Source organism: Camelus ferus, chromosome 9, assembly GCF_009834535.1.
Source record: "Camelus ferus isolate YT-003-E chromosome 9, BCGSAC_Cfer_1.0, whole genome shotgun sequence".
NCBI classification, from domain to species: Eukaryota; Metazoa; Chordata; class Mammalia; order Artiodactyla; family Camelidae; genus Camelus; species Camelus ferus.
Window position 1 is genome coordinate 12,576,834 of NC_045704.1, and position 19,829 is coordinate 12,596,662.

General features: G+C 49.2%; 1 protein-coding gene across 1 annotated transcript; it reads right to left on the bottom strand.

Moving 5' to 3' along the window:
• Window positions 1-5,285: 5,285 nt before the first annotated feature.
• On the bottom strand, window positions 5,286-19,643 carry ZNF473 (zinc finger protein 473). The gene is given in 6 exon segments (XM_014560789.2): window positions 5,286-8,345; window positions 8,347-8,585; window positions 9,527-9,616; window positions 10,924-11,050; window positions 16,294-16,496; window positions 19,198-19,643. Coding segments are annotated over 5 exon segments (2,871 nt in total). The 5' UTR covers window positions 16,303-16,496; window positions 19,198-19,643; the 3' UTR covers window positions 5,286-5,939.
• Between the last annotated feature and the right edge of the window lie 186 nt (window positions 19,644-19,829).

Sequence of the window (19,829 nt, forward strand, 5' to 3'; positions counted from 1 at the left end):
AAACTTAACCCAAAAGAACTCAGTCAAGAAAAATAGTTTATTAGCTCAAGTAAGGAACAAAGGAGCAAAACAAGGCATTCATTTTATTTGTCCTAGTACATCAGAATGCCTTCAATGGCAAGTAAAAGAAAGCCCCCCACTCCAATTGTCACAAACACTAGGAAGAAGAAATCGACAGGTAAGGCAGGCTCCAGCTGCTATACATTAACATTTCTCTACAGTTTGCTTGAGATTTCTGTGGCTTTCATTTCACAATTATGTTCTTAAATAATTATATTTCCTAATCGCCCTTTTATTCCTATCTCAGTCCCTTGCCTGTTTCCATCATAGTATTTTATTGTGATACCCTATTTTATCTCCTATTAACTGCCTGCTCTGGCTCCCTGAAGGCAAGGTCCTTTTGTGTCTTTCACCACTATATCCCCAGCACCTAGAGTACGGCCTGGTACATCAGCAGGTTCTCAGAAGATAGTCACTGATTACTTGACTGATTTACTTCAAGGCTGAAGTCATTCCCACTCCCACTTGCATGGTAAGAGAATGATGGTTTCCCCACACCATCAAAATTGTATGTCATACAGTTTTAAATTTTAGCCAGATACATAAGATAGCATTTTTTTCTTTTCTTCTCTTCTTGGCGGCCTTCTATTCAGCCCTCAAAGCTTTATTTGAGACCCCTCCTCTGAGAAACCTTCCTCACATCAGCTCTTTCAGTCCCGCCCTACTCGCCTTTCTCCATTTCTTGTGCTCTAACATAGGTTTTCCATTAAGTTTTATGAGCAGAGCACGCTGTTTTGTTGAGCATCCCTACTTCTTAAAGGCGACTCTAACGAGGGGCCCTCGCCTAGCGTTTGTGCTTGAACAGTTGCCATGGAGACAGGCTCGTGGCTGCTTTCAGAGTTAACCGTTGCCTTGGAAACGGACGCTGACAACGGTTAGCTTTCAGAACGCAGCCTGTGATTGGTCGAGAGGAAACGAACAGTGTAACCGCCTTCTCCTTCTCCACTCCGCCTACGGAAACTAGAAGAAGACTTTCATATTGATGTACCCCAAGCGAAACCCGCTGGGACTCCAGGGATCCGTACGCCTTTGCCATCATTGGACCCTCTCCCAGAGGAGCCGGAATCTCGCGGGGATCTGCTAAATGTAATTAGGGAGTCTGCGCAGGCGCAGAGGACTGCGTGGTGCAGGGGCAGCGCACTCAACTGCGCAGCCTTCGTGGGATGGTCCGTAGGGGTCAGATGGGAAGCCCAAGACACAGTTGCCAGGTACTTAAGGATCCGAGTGTTAATGACACTCATCGTGTCCTCCCAGTCTTTGGCCAGAAGAGAGGCTTGGAGCAGTCTCGGGGTCTTAGGCCACCTAGGGGGATACAGAGGCACGAGAAGCTGGCGCCGGCAGTTGTGGCGGTTCAGGCGTGGGTGCCACGGGGCCTGAGGCTGGGCAGGGGGCGGGATTAGAGGCGGGCGGTTGTCGGGGCGGGGCTGTGGGGGCGTAGCTATGAGCAGGGCTAGTGCGAGGATTGGCTGGGGTGGGCATGGAAGGGGGAGGCTCAGGAAAGGGGGCGGGACCTCAGGTGGGATTGAGCCAATGAAGCTGAAGTAGGCGAAACACGCTGGACTGTTCTGGGAATCCTTGTACCCAGTATCCTTGAGTCCAGTGGGGAAACTCAGGCTCAGAGACGGGAGGAGATTCGTCTAGTGTTGTTCACTGATCTTTTTCTATACTTGGTTTAGAGACTTACTGGCTGAATTAAATGAGTCAATTGGTGCTGAAACAGCTTAGTTTCTCAGTTTCAGTTTCTAAGCTCACTTTCTAAGGAAGGTAATTAGTAAATGTTTAGTAACGAGAAATCTATCATTATTATTGTTTAATAATACAAGACTGAAGCGTGTGCCATTTCTTAGCTCTCACTCCTTGTCGTAGTTGGTATAAGTGATCTCTCAGGAATGGAACGGCCCAAGCCTTGTGATGCCATGCTTTCCTGGTGAGTTTATCAGGTCTTTCTGTTCCTTGGTGATAGCTGACATTTTTCAAGCAAGGAAGTTTTCTGACTCAGCGTGGCATCTACTTTTATGCAGCTTCTGGCTGCAGCTTTTACGCAGCTACAAAGGGAAGATCTCTTTTCTATCTTGTTGGGATTTGTCTTACCAGCAGGTAGGTTTACCTCTAATTTTCAAAGACAAGCAATTAAATTATATTAGCACCAAAAAAGAAAAGGAGGAGGAGGAAGAGAAGGAGAAGAAAAGAAAGGCCTGATATAATAAAGAGTGACTCCGATTTTCAATGTTTGTTGACAGCATTGAAACTCTCCCTTTTTCCCTGTGTCCCCCATCTAGGGAAGCAGATAGCAAAGCCTGCCTGCGCCCTCCTTTGGTGCCAGTGGGAAGTTCAAACCAAGTACAGAAACCCTCACCCTGGCCCCACCCGTTACCCACTATACTAACCCCCAAGCCCGTCCTTACTCTCTCAAGCCATTTTTGAACCAGCTTGGGACGCCTGTGTGCTCCCTGAAGGGAGAAAGCCCCATTGTGTGAGTTCTAAGTTGTTTGATATCTTGAGAAGCGGTGTGGCCACAATGCTTGAGAAGCCCCACTCTTGTGACATGGCCCAGGAAGAGGCCACCTAAGATCATTATCAGATGGCACATGGTGGTGTCTGGTTCTGCATCCTGGCGGGTTAGAGCTCAGGAAGGGTTGCTGAGCTGAATGACGGTTGAATTATTGCTCATGTGGTGTTCGTTTACACTTTCCGGATTCCTAGCCGTCCTTCCAGATTCTTGAGCAACCGAGGTGGTTATCGCCCCCTGCTGGCCCCAACCCTGACCTGACCCTTGTGAACTGGGTGCAGACACAGTTCTGCCCCCAGTTTAGATGGCTGAGGGTTCAAAACGAGGGGCAGGATCTCCCACTTTGGATGGGCGTCCTGGGGAAGACAACCCCCAGAGGCTGCCTCCACAGTAGCAAGCCTTCAGTGATGGAGGGTGAATGAAGCACATGTCTTCATTCACAGCACAAATAATTAGTATTTTCACAGAGTTGTGCAGCCATCACCACCATTTTAGAGCATTTTCATCACCCTAAAAAGAAACCCTTTAGCTGGCACCTCTCAATCCTCCCTTCCCCCACCCCTGGCAACCACTAATCTACTTCCTGTCTCATGGATTTGCCTTTTCTGGACAGTTCATTCAAATGTGGCCTTTTATTTCTGATCCTTCTTACTTAACGTAATGTTTTCAAGGTTCATTCATGTTGTAACATCTATCAGTGCTTGATTCCTTTCTAGTATTCCATTGTATGGATTACACCACATTTTGATTATCCCTTCATCAGTTGATAGACATTAGTTGTTCCCACTTTGGGGCTATTATAAATAATGGTGATATGAACAGTCATGTACATTTTTATGTGGGCCTATGTTTTCATTTCTCTTGGGATTAACCAGGAATGTAATCGCTGAGTAATGAGGTAACTCTATGTTTAACCTTTTGAGGAACCACCAGACTGTACCAAAGTGGCTGCACCATTTTATATATCCACCAGCAGTGTGTGAAGTTCTGGTTTCCCTACATCCTCACCAACACTTGTCTTTTTGCTTATAGCCATCCTAGTGCTTTTGCTTTGCATTTCCTAATGGCTAATGATGTGGAACATCTTATGTGCTTGTTGGCCATTTGTGTATCTTCTTTGAAGATATCTATATTCAGATCCTTTGCCCATTTTTATTTGGGTTATTTGCCTTTTTATTATTGAACTAAGGATTCTTTCTGTAGTCCAGCTACAGGTCCTGTATCAGATATTTGATTTGCAACAACTTTTTTCTCATTCTTTGTGTTATCTTTTCACTTTCTCAATGGTGTCCTTTGAAAGATGAAAGTTTTTAATTTTAATGAAGTCAAGTTGTTCTATATTTTTTCTTTTGCTGCTTGTGCTTTTGGTGTCCTATCTAAAGAATCCATTACCTAATTCAAGATTATAAAAATTTACATGTTTTCTTCTAAGAGTTTTACAGTTTTAGCTCTTACATCTAGATATATCTTTGATCCATCTTAATTTTTTTCAATATTTTTTCTTGAGGTAAAAGACACATGACCTAAAACTTGCCACCTTAACTATTTTGAAGTGTACAGTTCAGTGGTATTCAATCAATATTCATAATATTGTGTACCCATCACCACCATCCATCCCTGTCAGTCTTTCATCTTGTAAAACTGAAACTCTCTGTGAAGCCTGTAATTCCCCATGCCCCTTCCCCAGCCCCTGGAACCACCATTCTACTTTCTGTCTCTATGAATTTAGCTACTCTAGGTACAGCATCTAAGTGGACTCCTACAGTGTTTGTCCTTTTCTGACTGGCTTATTTCCATTAGCATAATGTTTTTAAGGCTCAGCCATGTTGTAGCAGGTGTCAATTCCTTCCTTTTTAAAAAGGCTGAATAATATTCCCCTGGATGGACAAACTACATTTTATCTAATCGTCCATTGAGGGATACCTGGGTTGTTTCCACCTTTTGGTTACTATGAATAATGCTGCTGTGAACGTCTGTGGACACTTTTTTGTGTGGACATGTATGTATTCATTTCTCTTGGGTAGGTACCTAAGAGTGGAATTGCTGGGTCACACAGTCATTCTTCAACTTTTTGAGGAATTGCTAGACGGTGTCAGTACTTCCTTTTGTATTTATTCTTCTGCCTTTCAAGAGAACTGGCAAATCGGAAAGGAGGATAGATCCAGGATGACTCTGCACACAGCCCTGCATTGGGGCTTAAACTGAGGTTCCCAACCCTTGGTCCCATGAGGAAAGGCTAATAATACTGCAGCGTTGACCCCCTAGGGTAAGAAATTTAGAAAACCTCCCTCCGTACGAATTTCTATCCTTCCCACTTGCCACAGTGACATCAGAGGTGACTCATCTTAATGATTTATCTGCCCAAGGTGAAAGGTGGAAGCAAAACAATATTAAATTCTAGCTACAATGACCCCCTAAGCCTGAGGCCTGCTGTGTCTGTGTATCTGCACAAGAATAAACAGGCCATCCACAATTCCTCCTTGAGCGGGACTGTGCTAGAATGGAAAAGTGCTGGTTGATGGACTGAGGACCAGTTGGAATTGAGTAGTTCCGTGGTGGCCAGTCTCTGGGAAAAGACTTAACTGTCCCCTTCCGTAGGGTGATTTTCACCACTAGGAGCCCTCCCCTCGTGGAATATGAGCACTTGGCAGGTAGTGATGTGCACGCCTGGCATCTGACCAGCTGTGTGGCACAGAGCTGAAAGAAGCGACCAACATTTAGAGACTTAAAACTTTAATCAAAGAACCAACACACAGACATGAAGCGCATTTCTACACTGGCCTGCAGTGACACAGTTACATAGATTTCCCCCCGCCCCAACACACACACACAATGGCTGCCAATTTCCCACAGGACCCCTGACCTCTATTTGGTGTCAAGACTCTTCACTGAACATGTATCAATATGAGTCCCCGCCCCTGCCTTGGCTTTTGGTGGGTTCTTTAAGAAAAGACCTGGACAGAGCTGAGAGATGGAGGGAAGGAAAAGGCTAGACTTTTTTTTTTTTTTAAGATCAAAGTGCTGGGGTTTTAGAACCAGTTAAGCCCAGGGTATTTTGGAGAAAAACTTTAAAAATGAAAGCTCTGCATCATATTAGTAATCACATTAATTGCAGTTAAAGAGTCGTCCTACAGATGAGGACACTGAGGCCCTGAGAGGTTCCCCCAATCTCCCTCGGTCACTTAGGTATCACCAGAGCAGAGCTGGGATCCAAGCCAGCAGACCGGTTCCAGTCTACCTCTGAATTCCAATGCCACACAGCGTCTCAATTTTTGTGTTTTAATCAAAATCATGTGTGCAAATGTTCTACTCAATCTTTATTAATAAAGAGAGTTACTATTTATTGATGGAGGCTTACACTGCGATGGTTTCAACTTTGGGCCTCGGAAGAACACATTCTCAGCTGACTGGGGCCCTGCTGCCAGCCAGCAGCCATGGGTAGGATTGCTACTTGCTGCTTTCAAGTGTGAACTCAGTGATGTTGGCCGAGACCAGAGCAGCAGCAAAAGGCCTTCTGGCAGTGTTGACACTGGTACAGCTTCTCCTGGGTGTGAACTCTCTGGTGCTGACTGAGGTGGGCACTGAGGCCAAAACCCTTCCCACACACATCGCAAGCATAGGGCTTCTCCCCAGTGTGAGTTCTCTCATGGTGCGTCAAATTTGCTTTCTGGGCAAAGGCTCTCCCACATTCTGCACACACATAGGGCTTCTCCCCGGTGTGAACTCTCTGATGCTTGGAAAGGCTCGAGCTCTGGCTGAAGGCTTTCCCACATTCCTGACACACATAAGGCTTTTCTCCAGTATGAATTCTCTGGTGTCGGGCGAGCGGAGCGCCCCGGCTAAAGGTTTTCCCACAGTCGCCGCATTTGTAGGGCTTCTCGCCTGTGTGAACTCTCTGATGCTTAGAAAGGCATGAGCTCTGGCTGAAGGTTTTCCCGCATTCCTCACACATGTAAGGCTTTTCTCTGGTGTGAACTCTCCGGTGTTGAGTGAGCTGAGCACCCAGGCTGAAGGTTTTCCCACAGTCGCTGCATTTGTAGGGCTTCTCACCCGTGTGAACTCTCTGATGCTTGGAAAGGCACGAGCTCTGCTGGAACGTTTTCCCACATTCCTGACACTCAAAGGACTTCTTTCCAGCCTGAGTTCCCTGGTGCTGAATAAGGGGGTGATTGTGGGCAAAGGCTTCATCATACTTGCTAGGTTTAAATGACTCCCCTGCAGCGTGGATTAACTGATGTTCTGCGAGGCATGTGCTTTGGCTGAACGTCTTTCCACACTCATTACATGTAAAGGTGTGCTCTCTCCTGTGGAGGGACTGATGTTTGGTGAGGGAGGTGCTACGGATGAAGGTCTGCCCGCAGTCCCCACATTCATATGGCCTCACTCCAAAGTGGGTCCACTGATGGCGGCTGAGCTGTGTACTTTGGCCAAAAGCTTTCCCGCATTGGTTACACTCGAAGGGCTTCACCCTGGCATGGACCCTCTTGTGCTGAGCCAGGTATTTGCTGCGGCTGAAGGTCTTCCCACATTTGTCACATTTAAAGTGCTTCTCGCCAACCCCTGGATGCACTCTCTGCCCTGGGTTCTCGTTCAGGGTCTTCCTGCCCTCGTCATGTCCCCATTGTTCTCCAGTGTGAACACTCAGGTGGCAAGTTAGGGTCGAGCAGCAAACAAAGCGCTCGCCACACTCCTGACACTCGTAGGGAGTTTCCACAGCGTGGATTTTCTGGTGCTGAACAAGGTGTTCATTACAGCTGAAGGTCGCCTTGCATTCAGCACAGGTGTAGGGCTTTTCAGTGGCGTGGACAGACAGGTGTCGAATCAGGTGGGAGGGCCGGCTGAAACTCCTGACACACTGGTGACACCTGTGGGGCCTGTAGCCCGTGTGACTCCTCCGGTGTTCACTAAGGTGAGTATTGCGGTAAAAGGCTTTCCCACATTCACTGCATCTGTAACACTTTGCTCCACTGTGAACCCTCTGGTGGATCTTGAGGGTCAGGATATGGCTGAAGGGTTTCCCACACTCATCACACTTATAAGGCTTTTCTCCAGTGTGAACAGACTGGTGTTCAACGAGCAAGGACCTTCGCTTGAAGGCCCTCCCACAGTCCTGACACTCGGGGGTCGTTTTCACGGCGTGAGTTTTCTGATGTTGGAGAAGGTATTTTTTAAAGTTGAAGGTCGCCTTGCATTTGGCACATTCATAGCATTTCCGAGTGTGGGCCCTCTGATGGTGAGTGAGAGGAAAAGTTCGGCTGAAACTCTTGCCACGTTTGTTACATCTGGAGGATTTCCTCCTGGTGTGGGTTTTCTGGTGCTCCACAGGCTGTGCTTTGTGACCCGATGGACAGTCACTGTCTTGACTCTTACATGGTTCTTCTTCAGTGTGAATTTTCTGATGCCACAGGTGTGTGTTCTGACTAAAAGTTTCCCCGCACTTGTTAGACACGTAGGATTTGTAGCTGGTGTCAGGCACAGGTTGCACAAAAAGGCAAAAACCTTGGTTGAAATCTTTCTCGTACTTTTGCTGCACAGGAGGTTCCTCCCTAGTGTGGATAATCCAGTGCTGGATAAGATGGTAACTCTGGCTGAAGCTCTTCCCACATTCACTACATTTATATGGTGTCTCCCCTCCCTGGATGGTATCCTGCTGGCTCTGATCTGAGTAGTAGCCAAAGTTATTCCCAAATTCCTGAGACTTAGCTGGCGTCTGGCTCTCTTCAGGACAATCGGGCATCACAGAATCTGCTCCTGGGAAGAGGAAGGACTCGGGGCCTGAGGCCTCTCTTGAGTTCGTGGCTCTTGCATTCTGTGGGACTTCCCTTGCTGGTAACAGTATCGGCCCTCAGAAGACCTTCTGGATCTCTGAGTAAACTGTCTAACCAGCTCTGGTCTATGCAGGCTTCTCCCAAAGGGGAGTTCCAGAGGCCATCCTTGGAAAACATCTCCACAGTCTCCTGGGAGAGTCCTTCCTCCAAGATGTCCAGTGGCAGAGAGGTCTTGGCCTCAGCCATGTCTGAAAGAGAGGGCAAGTGCAAATGTCTCTGGTACCCCAGGGGTGAAAGATGGGAGCTGCAGGCAGCTGAGAAGAAACAAGAGGGAGAACAGGCGATGGGTCCTGAATCAAGCCTGTTTCGCAAGGGGATGAAGACGGGGCCAGAGTGGTGATTCAGCTGGAACTGGCACCACAAGAAACAGAGCCCATTTCCAGGCAGGCTAAGATGGGAGCTGGGCTACTGCAGGGCTTCCACAGGGAAGGGGAGCCTCTCAGCAGATACTTCCCACCATCACCCCCATCAGCTTAGGCCTCCTTCCTAGCAAAGTGCACTCTTCAATGGGACAGAGGTATAAATCATAACAATGCAATGCATTAGTTACCACAGAAAGATGGATTTGGTTGTGAGCACAGATATGGCTATGCAGGCTTGGAACCAGCCTGTATGAAACTGTACATCCGAGGGGCCAGAGCCTAGGTAAGTTACCTATGCAAAACCACTCATGCACTCAGAGGAAGGCTACAGGAGGTCCACGTTCACAAGCTCACGAGAGGTGAGCCAAGAACAGAGCTGTGTGCTGACCGTGGTTGGGGGCGCAGGCTGAGACTGAGCCAGGCGGCTGCCACGCCAGGATCTCTGGTTCAGGGGCCCTTCTCACATTCATACAAGGTGGAAAGACCAACCTCCCAGGGGACGGAAGGCCAGCCCTTGCTGGGTCTGGAAGGATATGGAGGGGACAGAGAGAAGGCACCAGGACAGCTGCATGCTGAGTACTGAAGGAGACGGAGATGAGACAGGCATGCAGGGTGAGGTCCCGAACCTGCAGCCAGCATGAGGCAGAGTGAAGCCCAGAAGCTGGGGGCAAGATACTTGGGGAGACAGACTGGGCAGGATGGAGGGACATGCCCCCGGCCCCCCCGCCCTCCCTCCGAGTCCTGGCGGGCCCTCCCTGCCCACTCACCAGGGGCTGTTGACTCTGGGCTTCCTTTCACCAGGGACTCCAGCGCTTCCCCAGCCTCTGGATGGGAGACCAGGTTGGGTCTGAGGGGGTCTGCAGGGAGAGCAGAGCATTGTCATCAAACAGGACGGGCAGGGCCACCCGGTCGCTTAGCAGGAGGCTTCAGGCTCTCCTGACTATTCAGTATGTTATCCAGCGCTCAGCTCCCGAGGGCCAGATGCTGTGCTGGGCGACTCCAGGGATGCCTGTCCTGCACGGTGCCTGGTCCAGTAGAGGAGAGGGACCCTGTCAGGCACAATCCAGGGTGATCAGAGCCGGGACGACTGGGGCTAGGGACACAAAGGATCTGCAACAACTCTTGAGGGATGAACAGAGTGGCCAGGTAGAGAAGCCTGTACTCACTCAGCGATCCAGGATTTGCTCATTCAGCCACAGACCACACATGGCCAGAGGCCTCTGTGGGCCGGGCCCCATGATGGACTGTGTTGAAGTCCCAGAGCCCAATCCTGCACCCTGCCCTCTGCAGACTTCCTCTAGGGAAGGACCAGAGAGTCACAGTCCCAGGGCACCTGTGCTAACATGGGGAGACAGCCCCTGCTGACTTGGAAAGAGATTCTTCCCGAGAGAATCCGGAAGGAACCAGCCAGGCCCACACCCCGATTCCAGCTCAGTCAGACCCGCTGCACACCTCTGGCAGCCAGAACTAGAGAGTCAATGTGTGTGGTTTTAAGCCACTGAGTTTCTGGCATCTGTAAGAGCACCTGTAGGAAATAAATACACTGCTCACACGTACACACAAGTGTGTATGGGGAGTCAAGGGAGACGTATTTCTCCTGCAGGTTCTAGCTTAAAAATTGACAAGACACTGAGGTTTGACCTTAATCTCAGGAGGATCAAGAAAATAGAGTGTTTTGTGATGAGGAGCACTGATGGGGCCACAGATTCAGTCCTAAAGAAGGGAAGGCCAGAGGCAGGGAGGGGCCAGGGAGAGCAAATGCCAAGACCCTGAAGTGTCAGCTGGAGGAGCTCCTCTATGACGGTGAAGAAAGTGCCAACGAGGCCGGAGTGGCAGGCAGGGGCCAGATCGGGGCTTCTCAACCCAGGCCCTCCTGACACGTGGGGTCGGGTGGTCCCTGGAGGTGGGGGCTGTCCTTGCATGGAGGATGGGTGGCTGCGCCCCAGGCTCTGCCCACCAGATTCCAGGAGCACCACCCCTCCAACTCCCAAGTGGTGACAATCAAAAAGGTCGCCAAACATTGTTGATGTCCCAGGGCGGGGCGGGGGGGCAGAATCGGCCAGCAGAGCACATGGGTGAGGTGTCCAGGAGCCCAGCGTTCACCCCACGGGTGATCACTGAGCAGGGCCGTGAGCGGGCCCCCTGGGCTGCAGGGGACACTCACCTAGCAGGAAGAGGCTCTGGTAATTGTCCAGTGCTGTGTCCCAGAACAGGTCCCCCTGGTCCAGCCCCAGCTGCTCCCAGTCGTCCAAGGTGAAGTCCATGGCTGTATCTTTGAGGGTCGAAAATTGCTGGAAGGCAACACACTGTTGGTGACTGTGGGGTTGGGGCCAGGGAGGGGCCGACAGCTCACTCAGCATGTGTCCTCCCCGCCCTGTGCCAGGAGTTTGGCAAAAATCGTCCTGTGAGAACCTTGAGATGTAGGAGACCCAGCATCCCCATGTTTTCTAGGCAAGAACATGGAGTCTTGAAGAGGAGACTGTGCTGTCTCCTCAAGGTCACACAGGCAGGTCTGCCTGATCCTAAAGCCCATCTATCTCGGCTTCTGCATTTTTTTTAGCGTTTGTTCAAGACCTTAAGTTTTTATTATGGAAACTTTCAAACACACATACACAACACCTATTAACATTTATTTGTCTATCTTGTTCATTAAGCCTCTTTCTCCACTTTTTTTTTTTTTTTTTTTGGCTAAAATAGTCTAAAGTTAATTCCAGGTGGCATCTGAGAGCACCTGTGAACACGTCAGTATTACAGATATAACTCCTTACTGTCACCGACTACGTAGACTGTATTCAAAGTCTGGATTCAGATTTGTCTGACGTTTCAATGGTGAGGTTTTTTCCCCTTTCTCTTTTGAAAATTGTAGTGAAGTACACATAACATAAAATTTCCCATTTAACTATTTTTAAGTGTACAGTTCAGTGACATTTGGTACATTCACACTGTTGTGTAACCACCACCATTGTCTACCTCAAAAAACTGAAACCCTGTCCCCATTAAACACTAATTCCCCCTTCCCCTCTCCCAACCCCTGGGAGCCACCATTCTGCTTTTTGGCTCTGTGATTTGACTACTCTGGGTTCAGCGGTATGTTTCTATAGTTGATCTCTGTGAATCAGAATTCAGGGAGGCCCACGCCCTGCTCAGAGGGTTTTTAATCCACAGCCGGACCCCTCTTTATTCTTCCTTGCTCCAGACTTAAGGCCCCACATGCTGGGTATGGCGAACTGCTCCCTCTCCACACCACCTGGATGCTCCTATGCCCACTGCAGTTCCTGGAAACTGGTCAGTAGAACAGTGGTCTTATTAGATTCAGTACCATTTTGAGGGGCAAGAGTCCTCAAAGGGGTGCCAGGTCCACTCTGGGCTGCCTGACAGCCTGAGGTGCTGTCTGGCTTTTAATGATGCCATCTCTCTCTTAATTTTCAAACATCCTGGTGGGTAGGTGCTTACACTTTAGTTTGGGGTTAAGGCTTGGCCCCAGTACCTTCCTCGGGGGTGACCACTGCCAAGGAGGCCATATGCCCCTTCTGAGCCCTGACCCCTGCCTCATCTCCTGGGGGATGTTCCAAGAAGCAGCTGAGATGCTGCTGGTTCCCAGCAGAGGAAGGACTCAACCAAACAGCAGTTATGTCCTCCTACCCCTCCCATTACACTTCTTATCCAGGGATCCTCACTCCCTGCTCCTCTTTGTGGCAGGCTTATCCCCAATTTACAGAACATAAGACTGAGGCCCAGAGAACCAAAGTCACCTGCCCCAAGCCACAGGGTCCATAAGTGGTGGGGAAGGGGCAGGAGCCCCAGTCTGTTGGGTGACCCCTAGGAAGCCAACGGGCTGAGGGAGTGGCTTTGAAGCCTGTCAGACAGACCTGAATTCCAGTGCTGGTTCTGCTGTTCATTAGGCGTGGGACCTTGTTACTCCCCTCTCAGGCCCAGTTTCCTCCTCTCTAGAACACAGCCGCCAGGAGGATGAAGTGAGCCCAAGCCCACATGGCACCCAGCAGGGACCCAGCCCTCAGCAAGTGGCCGCTACATCTGTTTTCCACCCACCATCCAGGGACAGCCCCGCACCTGCCCAGCCGGCCCCTGTGCCAGGCACCGGGCACAGCAGAGAAGAGTCCTGCTCTCAGGGATTTAGTCTGGGTGGGTCACATTGGTATTTGTGAAAAGATGGCTTGGTAGGACTCCAGGGATGACAGCCAACACCCACACACATGCTGATGAGTGTGTGTATCAACAATCTGGTCATCTTTGAAGGATGACAGTAAGGAACCAACTCCTTATGCTGAAAATGGGTAAATAAAAAAGAATCAACCCTTCACCCCAGCTCTCCTCTATGAACTGTACCACTGGGTAGCCAAATGGAAGATGAGCAGAGATGTCTTTTTTTTTTTAAGATTTATTTTCTTTTTTTTCAAGGGGGGGTAATTAGGTTTATTTATTTATTTTAATGGAGGGACTGGGGATTGAACCCAGGATCTCGTGCATGCTAAGGACGCACTCTACCACTGAGCTATACCCTCCCCACTAGAGATGTTTTTTGTTTTGGTTTTTTTTGAGTAAAAGTAGATTTATTCAGAGGATAACTACTCCACAGATAGAGCGCAGACTGTCTCAGAAGGCAAGAGAAAGGCCACAAGGTGCAGGGTTGGGTGCTCAGCTTGAAGTAAAAGCAGACACACACTGCACAGAGTATGGGCCATCTCGGAAGGCGAGGGAATGAGAGGCTGAGGTGTCTTTTTATAAGTATTTCAATTGATAAATGAAAAGGAATGAGTGGACCAGAACACCGGCACTCTGCAAGCCCTGAGGAATGAGCAGATGAGAAGGCAGTAGATGCCGGCAAGAGCCAGGATCACACAGAGAACGGGACCCTCTGGGCCTCCTTGAGTCTCCAAAGAGGATGGCCTGGGTCTGATGGAGTCTCTGGATCTAGCCACTGACCGGGAACATGCTGAGGGCACCACGAGCAGGTAACCAACAGGAAACAGACTGGGAGAAATTCTACAAGTCAAACAGCCCCAGTTCTTCAATGGACAATTTGTTAAGTATTGAACAGGACAGAGGAGGAACCAACAGGTAACAAGACCAAAACAGCATTTATGAAAAAAAAGGAGGGGGGAACAGGAACATGCATTTGGGTGATAAAAAAGCCAGAAGGCAGTGATGACTGGAGAAGCCGGGTTACAGGGACAGCAGAGGGCTGTGACAGGGCTCACGAGGGGCCTCCAGGGTGGGTGGCAAAGTTCTCCTCCTTGACCTGGGTGCTGTTTGCCTTCAGGAAGTCACTGATTAGATGTGTGTGGGCTTCTGCATTGGCGCTTTATTTTACCACAAAACGACTGCTAAAAGAAATGAGGCCTATTCTAAACAGGATCCTCCTCTGCCTGCTGAGTGGAAAAAGACAGAAGGTGGAAGGGCAGAAGCAGGGAGACAAGGAAAAGGCCGTTTCAATAATCCAGGCACAGAATGAGGGCGGGAGTGGAGGGGGCGAGCGCTAGACATTTTGATGATGGGGCCCACATCCTGACCGATCAAACATAGGAAATGCAAGGTAGAGCAGAGCCCAAGACATCTCTAAGATTTTAGCCAGAGCAATTCAAAGGATAGAGTTGCCGCCTACTGAGACGGTCTCCCCCAAAACATCGCTCTAATCCACAGCACTGGTGAGTGTTACATGGCAAAAGGACTTTCCAGGAATGATTAAGGTAAGGACTATGAGATGGGGAGGTTATCCTGGATCCTTTGGGTGGTCCCTCAGTGTCATCACAAGTGTTCTTACAAGAGACAGGAGTAAAAGGAGGGAGAAGGCAGTGTGGTGACAGAAGCAGAGACTGGAGGGATGTAGACACGAGCCAAAGACCACAGGCAGCCTCTCCCAGCCAAAAGAGGCCAGGAAGTCAGCCAAAAGAGGCCAGGAAGTGATTGTCCCCTGGAGCCTCCAAAAGCAACCAGCCCAGCTGATGCCTTGACTTCAGACTTTCAGCCTCCAGAACTGTAAGACGATAGATTTCTACTGTTCCAGCCACCTGGTTCATGGCCCTTTGTTAGGGCAGCCCTAGCAAACAAAAACAAATACACTCTCACCCCCAATAACATGTCAGCTTCTTGAGGGCAGGGGCCATCAGGTTGGCTGGTTCCCTGGCGTGTAGACCCAGCACCTAGAACAAAGCCTGCACAGAGTAGGCACACAGTCCTGGCAGCTGTTTTGGGACCAAGTGGGAAAGAGATCATCCAGGATGGAGCCGAAAGGAAGCGGGGCTGAGAAATGGGGACGGTAAACTAGGGCCTGACCATACCAGTTGGCCTGGCAGAGCAAGCCAACCCCACCTCTGGCCCTTTGGGTCCTGTGCCGTATACAGTGTATTGACTGTTGAAACCAGTTTGGGTCAAGTGTTCTGTTATTCGTGGTTGAAACTGTTGCTGTCTGTATCCTTTGAAAGGCATGAGCTGAAGAGGATTTTTTCAGCAGGAGCCAGGTCAGAGGACCCCAAGGGGCTTCCTCTCCTCAACTCCTCAACTTGGTTGGACAGGACCCCTGGAAACAGTGGTGGAGGGTATGGCCTCGATCTGTGGGGCACTGGGGAGCCACAGAGTTTTCTACAGGAGAGTGACCAGGTGAGAGCAATCATTCATTCAACAATCATTTCCTGTGTGCCAGACCCTCTTTAAGGATGCTAGAGACACGGGTGTGTCAGACCTGGTCCCTGGCCGGGGGAAGCTCACAGTCTGATGGGAGAGGCATCAGGGATGCTGACGGCAGGAATGAGGAGACAGGGCTGTGATGAGGCAGTATCCTGGGCTGTGTGGCCAGGGGAGGGAGTGAGGATGTTGCCCTCGGGTCAAGGAAAGCTTCCCAGAGGGGAGGGTAGTCAAGCTGGGTGATTTAGAATGAGCAGATAGCTACTATGCCAAGGAAGGTTTTAATTCATTCATTCAACAAACACTTCAAGGCTTTCTGGGGGACCCAGAGATGAGTCCCAATCAGCACCTGTCCCCATGGAGCACTCAGCTTGGTGGGGCTGAGAGATACGGGAGGGGACACCCCATCCAGGTAGATCTGTGCTCCAGCGGAGACAGCGGGATGAGGCAGGAGACCAGAGCAGGGAAGAGCTGACTCTGCCCAGGAAAGGTTGGGGGAAAGAGCTGGGTCTTAAAGGCTGTGTCAGACCCACCACCCGGAGAGGGTGGGCCAGGTATTCTAGCAGAGGGAGGAGCCTGAGCAAAGGCGGGAAGCCGGGGAGTACAGGGTAACATTTTACCATCACGCCAAGAAGGGAGTAGGGGTTGTGCAGGGAAATGGTGAAGAAGGTGCAGTGGACAGGGTGGGACCCAGATCATGCAGGGATGGGCTGAGGAATCTGGATGTTATCCTGTAAGTAGCAGGGATTCCGGGAAGGGTGCTGAGCAGGAGAGCTTTACTTTAAGATGATCGACTGGGGGGCCATCATAAGACAAGGAGCTGAAACCCAGGCAGGCCAGCTGTGCAGCCTTTGGGGTTGATGGGTGAGGACCAGAGGGCCCCTTGACTCACCTCAGTCATAGCCAACCAGGGCCCAGCAGTCCTCGTTTAAGCTCCCCCTCCTTCCCCTCCACAATCCTGGCCAGCAGGGCAGCAGACAGGACAGGGGAGCTGGGAGAGAGGGTCCCTTCCTCCTACGGCTGCCTCTCTGGCCATTGCTGGAAAAGCCCCCGAAACGTCCAGCAGGAGGAGGATGAGTCAGAACGTGAGTCTCCCTGCAGGAATCACAACAATTCTGTTTATTGACACTGTCCCAGCCCCACATTTCTACTGCACTTCAGAGCCTACTGGGCAACTTCACAACAGTTCTTAGCACTTCTCACAGTCAGAAAATACAGTCAATAAACACAAGCTTGGGAGACGTGCAGATTACAGTCTCCCACTCGACGGAACCTTCTGTCTCGCTCACTGCTGTGTCTTAGCACAGCACAGTGCCTGGCACAAAGCAGGTACTTTTGAAATATTTAGGGTTCCCCCCCTTTTAAATTGTTTTTATTTATTTTGGGGGGAGGAGGAGGTCATTAGGTTTATTTATTTTTTTAATGGAGACACTGGGGATTGAACCCAGGACCCCATGCATGTTAAGCACGCAATCTACTATTGAGCTCTACCCACCCCTCTGAAATAATCTGTTGACAGAACATGTGTATCTCTCTAACCGAAACCCTGGGACAACGTTTCTGGGATTTCTGATTATCATCTCTAGGACTTGAGCCCAGATGAGCCTCCAAAACTGTTGCTAATTCTACAACAGTAAGATTTCTTTGACTGTTTTTATTCTTTAACCATGACCCACAGTAACAAAGACAAGATATACCACGATGACTCATTTGCGTACATAACTAAAGAAAACTTCGTGAAACAGTACTTAACCTTACAAAGTAGAATGTACTGGGATGTTTACATTTCAGTTACTTTTATTTTACTTCATTAAAAGAAAAAAATTATGGTCACTGCCCACTGAGTTATTTTCATGACCTATAATTATGCAAAACACTGGACCACTGGGCTGGCCGCTGTGTGTTTCCTGAGCAGCATATATCTCTGGAGTGGCAACAGCATTTCGGATGATGAAGCAGCAATGACACAGGTCCACAATTCTTAAGCTTCTGGGGCCGATGTGCTTTGAATTCAGAAATCTTCAGATGTTCAAAAGGTGATCCACTATATATACAGTGTATTTCATTAAAATCCCAGTGCAGTGGGGAAGAGGGGATGAGGAGGAGCATTTCATAATTGAATACTTAGTATGTCTAGAGCAAAGGTAAAATAGTCCCTCTAGGTAGGATATTTAAAAGTTATAAATCACAGCAGTTTGAGTCAGGTTCGGGCACCAAATTTGTGGCAAATACGTTTGGTTTTCAGAGCTTTCAAGATTTTGTGACTGCAGATAAAGGAATGTGGCAGACCTATAATAAGTACTAATGTTTTACCCGAGAATAATTTTCCTCATGACAGAGGTTAAGTCTCAACCTGTGAGTATAATTTGATCCACAGATGTTTTTATCTGGTCCTAAACTGGCATAGAATGTTTTGACAGCAAATTCTTTTCAGTGATCTCAAACTTGAAAGCTGGGAAATATCACCTAAAAATTCAGTTGCCAGCTTCTGAAAAATCCTCAGATTTGGCCAGACTGGGTCTGCATTCCCACAAAGCTAGTTTGTTGGAGACAGTAGATGGGGCGAGACCTTCACGATGCACACAGCCCTCACCCAGACCTCTTCTCTCCTTGACCTTCTCTGCCTGGCCTTCACAGACATCTGAGTTTGAGAACGCTATCTATAGTTTCCAAATCACATTTTGTCCACATCTCATACACTCCCAGCCCTGGGAGGGAAGAAACTGAAGTCCTGATATGAAGCTCAAGGTCACCCAGCCAATCATAATGACTTGAACCAAATAATTATGGAACTGGAAAGCCTTAGACCCTGGAGTTTAGGAGTCTTGCTTCTTCTTCATGTGGTACCATGGCCAGATCATTCACCCTCTGTGCCTCAGTTTCTGCCTGTACAAAATAGGGCAGATACAACTGATCCACAACCCCTTATTTGCAATTCTGAAAACAAAAGGCTCTGAAAACCAGAACTTTATTCATAAATTGGCTGCAAAACTCAACCCAAATTGCCACAGGCTATGTATAGTCTTTATTACCTTCAGTGTGAATCTTCATGTCTTTCCCGGCAGAAATACTCGATTTCCATGAATTGCCCCAGATCTCGCTGGGGGTGTGGCCGAATGATGAAATACGCACCCTATTAACTTGGTAAAGTCTGAAAAATTCTGATTCCCTAGATGATCCTACTGTTAAGGGTCTCCAATAAGACGGGGGAACCGCTGTGAAGGTTACTGGAGAAACTGCGAGGACGGCGCGGCCCCTGGCACCCAGAAGGCGCTCAAATAAATGGTAAATACCTTGACTTCTAAAGAACTCCCACTTACTCATCTCTCAAGATCCTGCCCAGCTCTGCCAACGACTTCAGGCAATTCACCCGCTCCTGCAGCCTAAGTTTCCTCATCCAAAAATAAAATGAAATAGGGGGAGGGTATAGCTCAAGTGGTAGAGTGCATGCTTAGCATGCACAAGGTCTTGGGTTCAATTCCAAGTACCTCCTCTAAACATAAATTTAAAAACTTAATTACCCCCACCAAGGTAAATAAATAAATTTTTTAAAGTTTTTTAAAAAAATAGAATCACTCCTTTCAGGGCTGTCGGCAAGGACTAGAAACCACTTTAGCAATAGCCTGGCCCATAGCAGGCTCCGAACAAGGGTTCAAGACTCCACCTGGACACCCACCGCCTAACGCAACGCGCCCAGTGTCGGAGTTGCCCCATGAGTATTCCGTCACCCCTCGGGAAGGACCGAGTCCACAAGCCTCCAGAGTCCTCATTGATCCCAGCTCCGGAGTCTCCTCACCTGGAGACTGCCGTCCGCCGTGTTAACAGAAGCGAACGCAGTCGGGAAGGAGCCGGAGACCCAACTCCCCTCACACGCGCCTCCTCGCAGCCACTTCCTGTGCCGCGCGAGTCTCCTCTGAGCTACTGCACCCAGGATCCTCCGCGCCAGCACGAGGACTCCGTTTCCCAGAGGGCTGTGCAAATGCCTTCCCTTGTCTTCCCATCTCCACCCGCTACTTCGTCCTTAGCCCCCTGAGCACGCTGGGAAATAAGAGTAGAAAGAGAATCGGCAACAGGTGGCATCTGGGTATTGTAGTCCAGCTTTTACCCTGTTGAAAGACAACATAATCAGTCTTCTCCGGCCTTTTCTGGAAGACCGGGAGGGTTTTCCATTTCTACAGGAGACAACTAGAGGGTTGCCATGGAAACATGTCGAGGAGGAAACTGAATTCGTGTTAAGACGCGTGAAGGTAAAGGGCGGTGTTGAGGCGTGAGAAGAGACTGATTTCTGGCGGCGACAGTTGCCTCGTAGTTCATTCTTCCTTACGATTGGTTCCACGTTAGCACATGCGCAGTAGAACCAGGAAGCTTTCCACAGAAGGTGGAATGGGGTTGGGCGATGAGGGAATAATCCCTCCCCCAGCCTTGAGT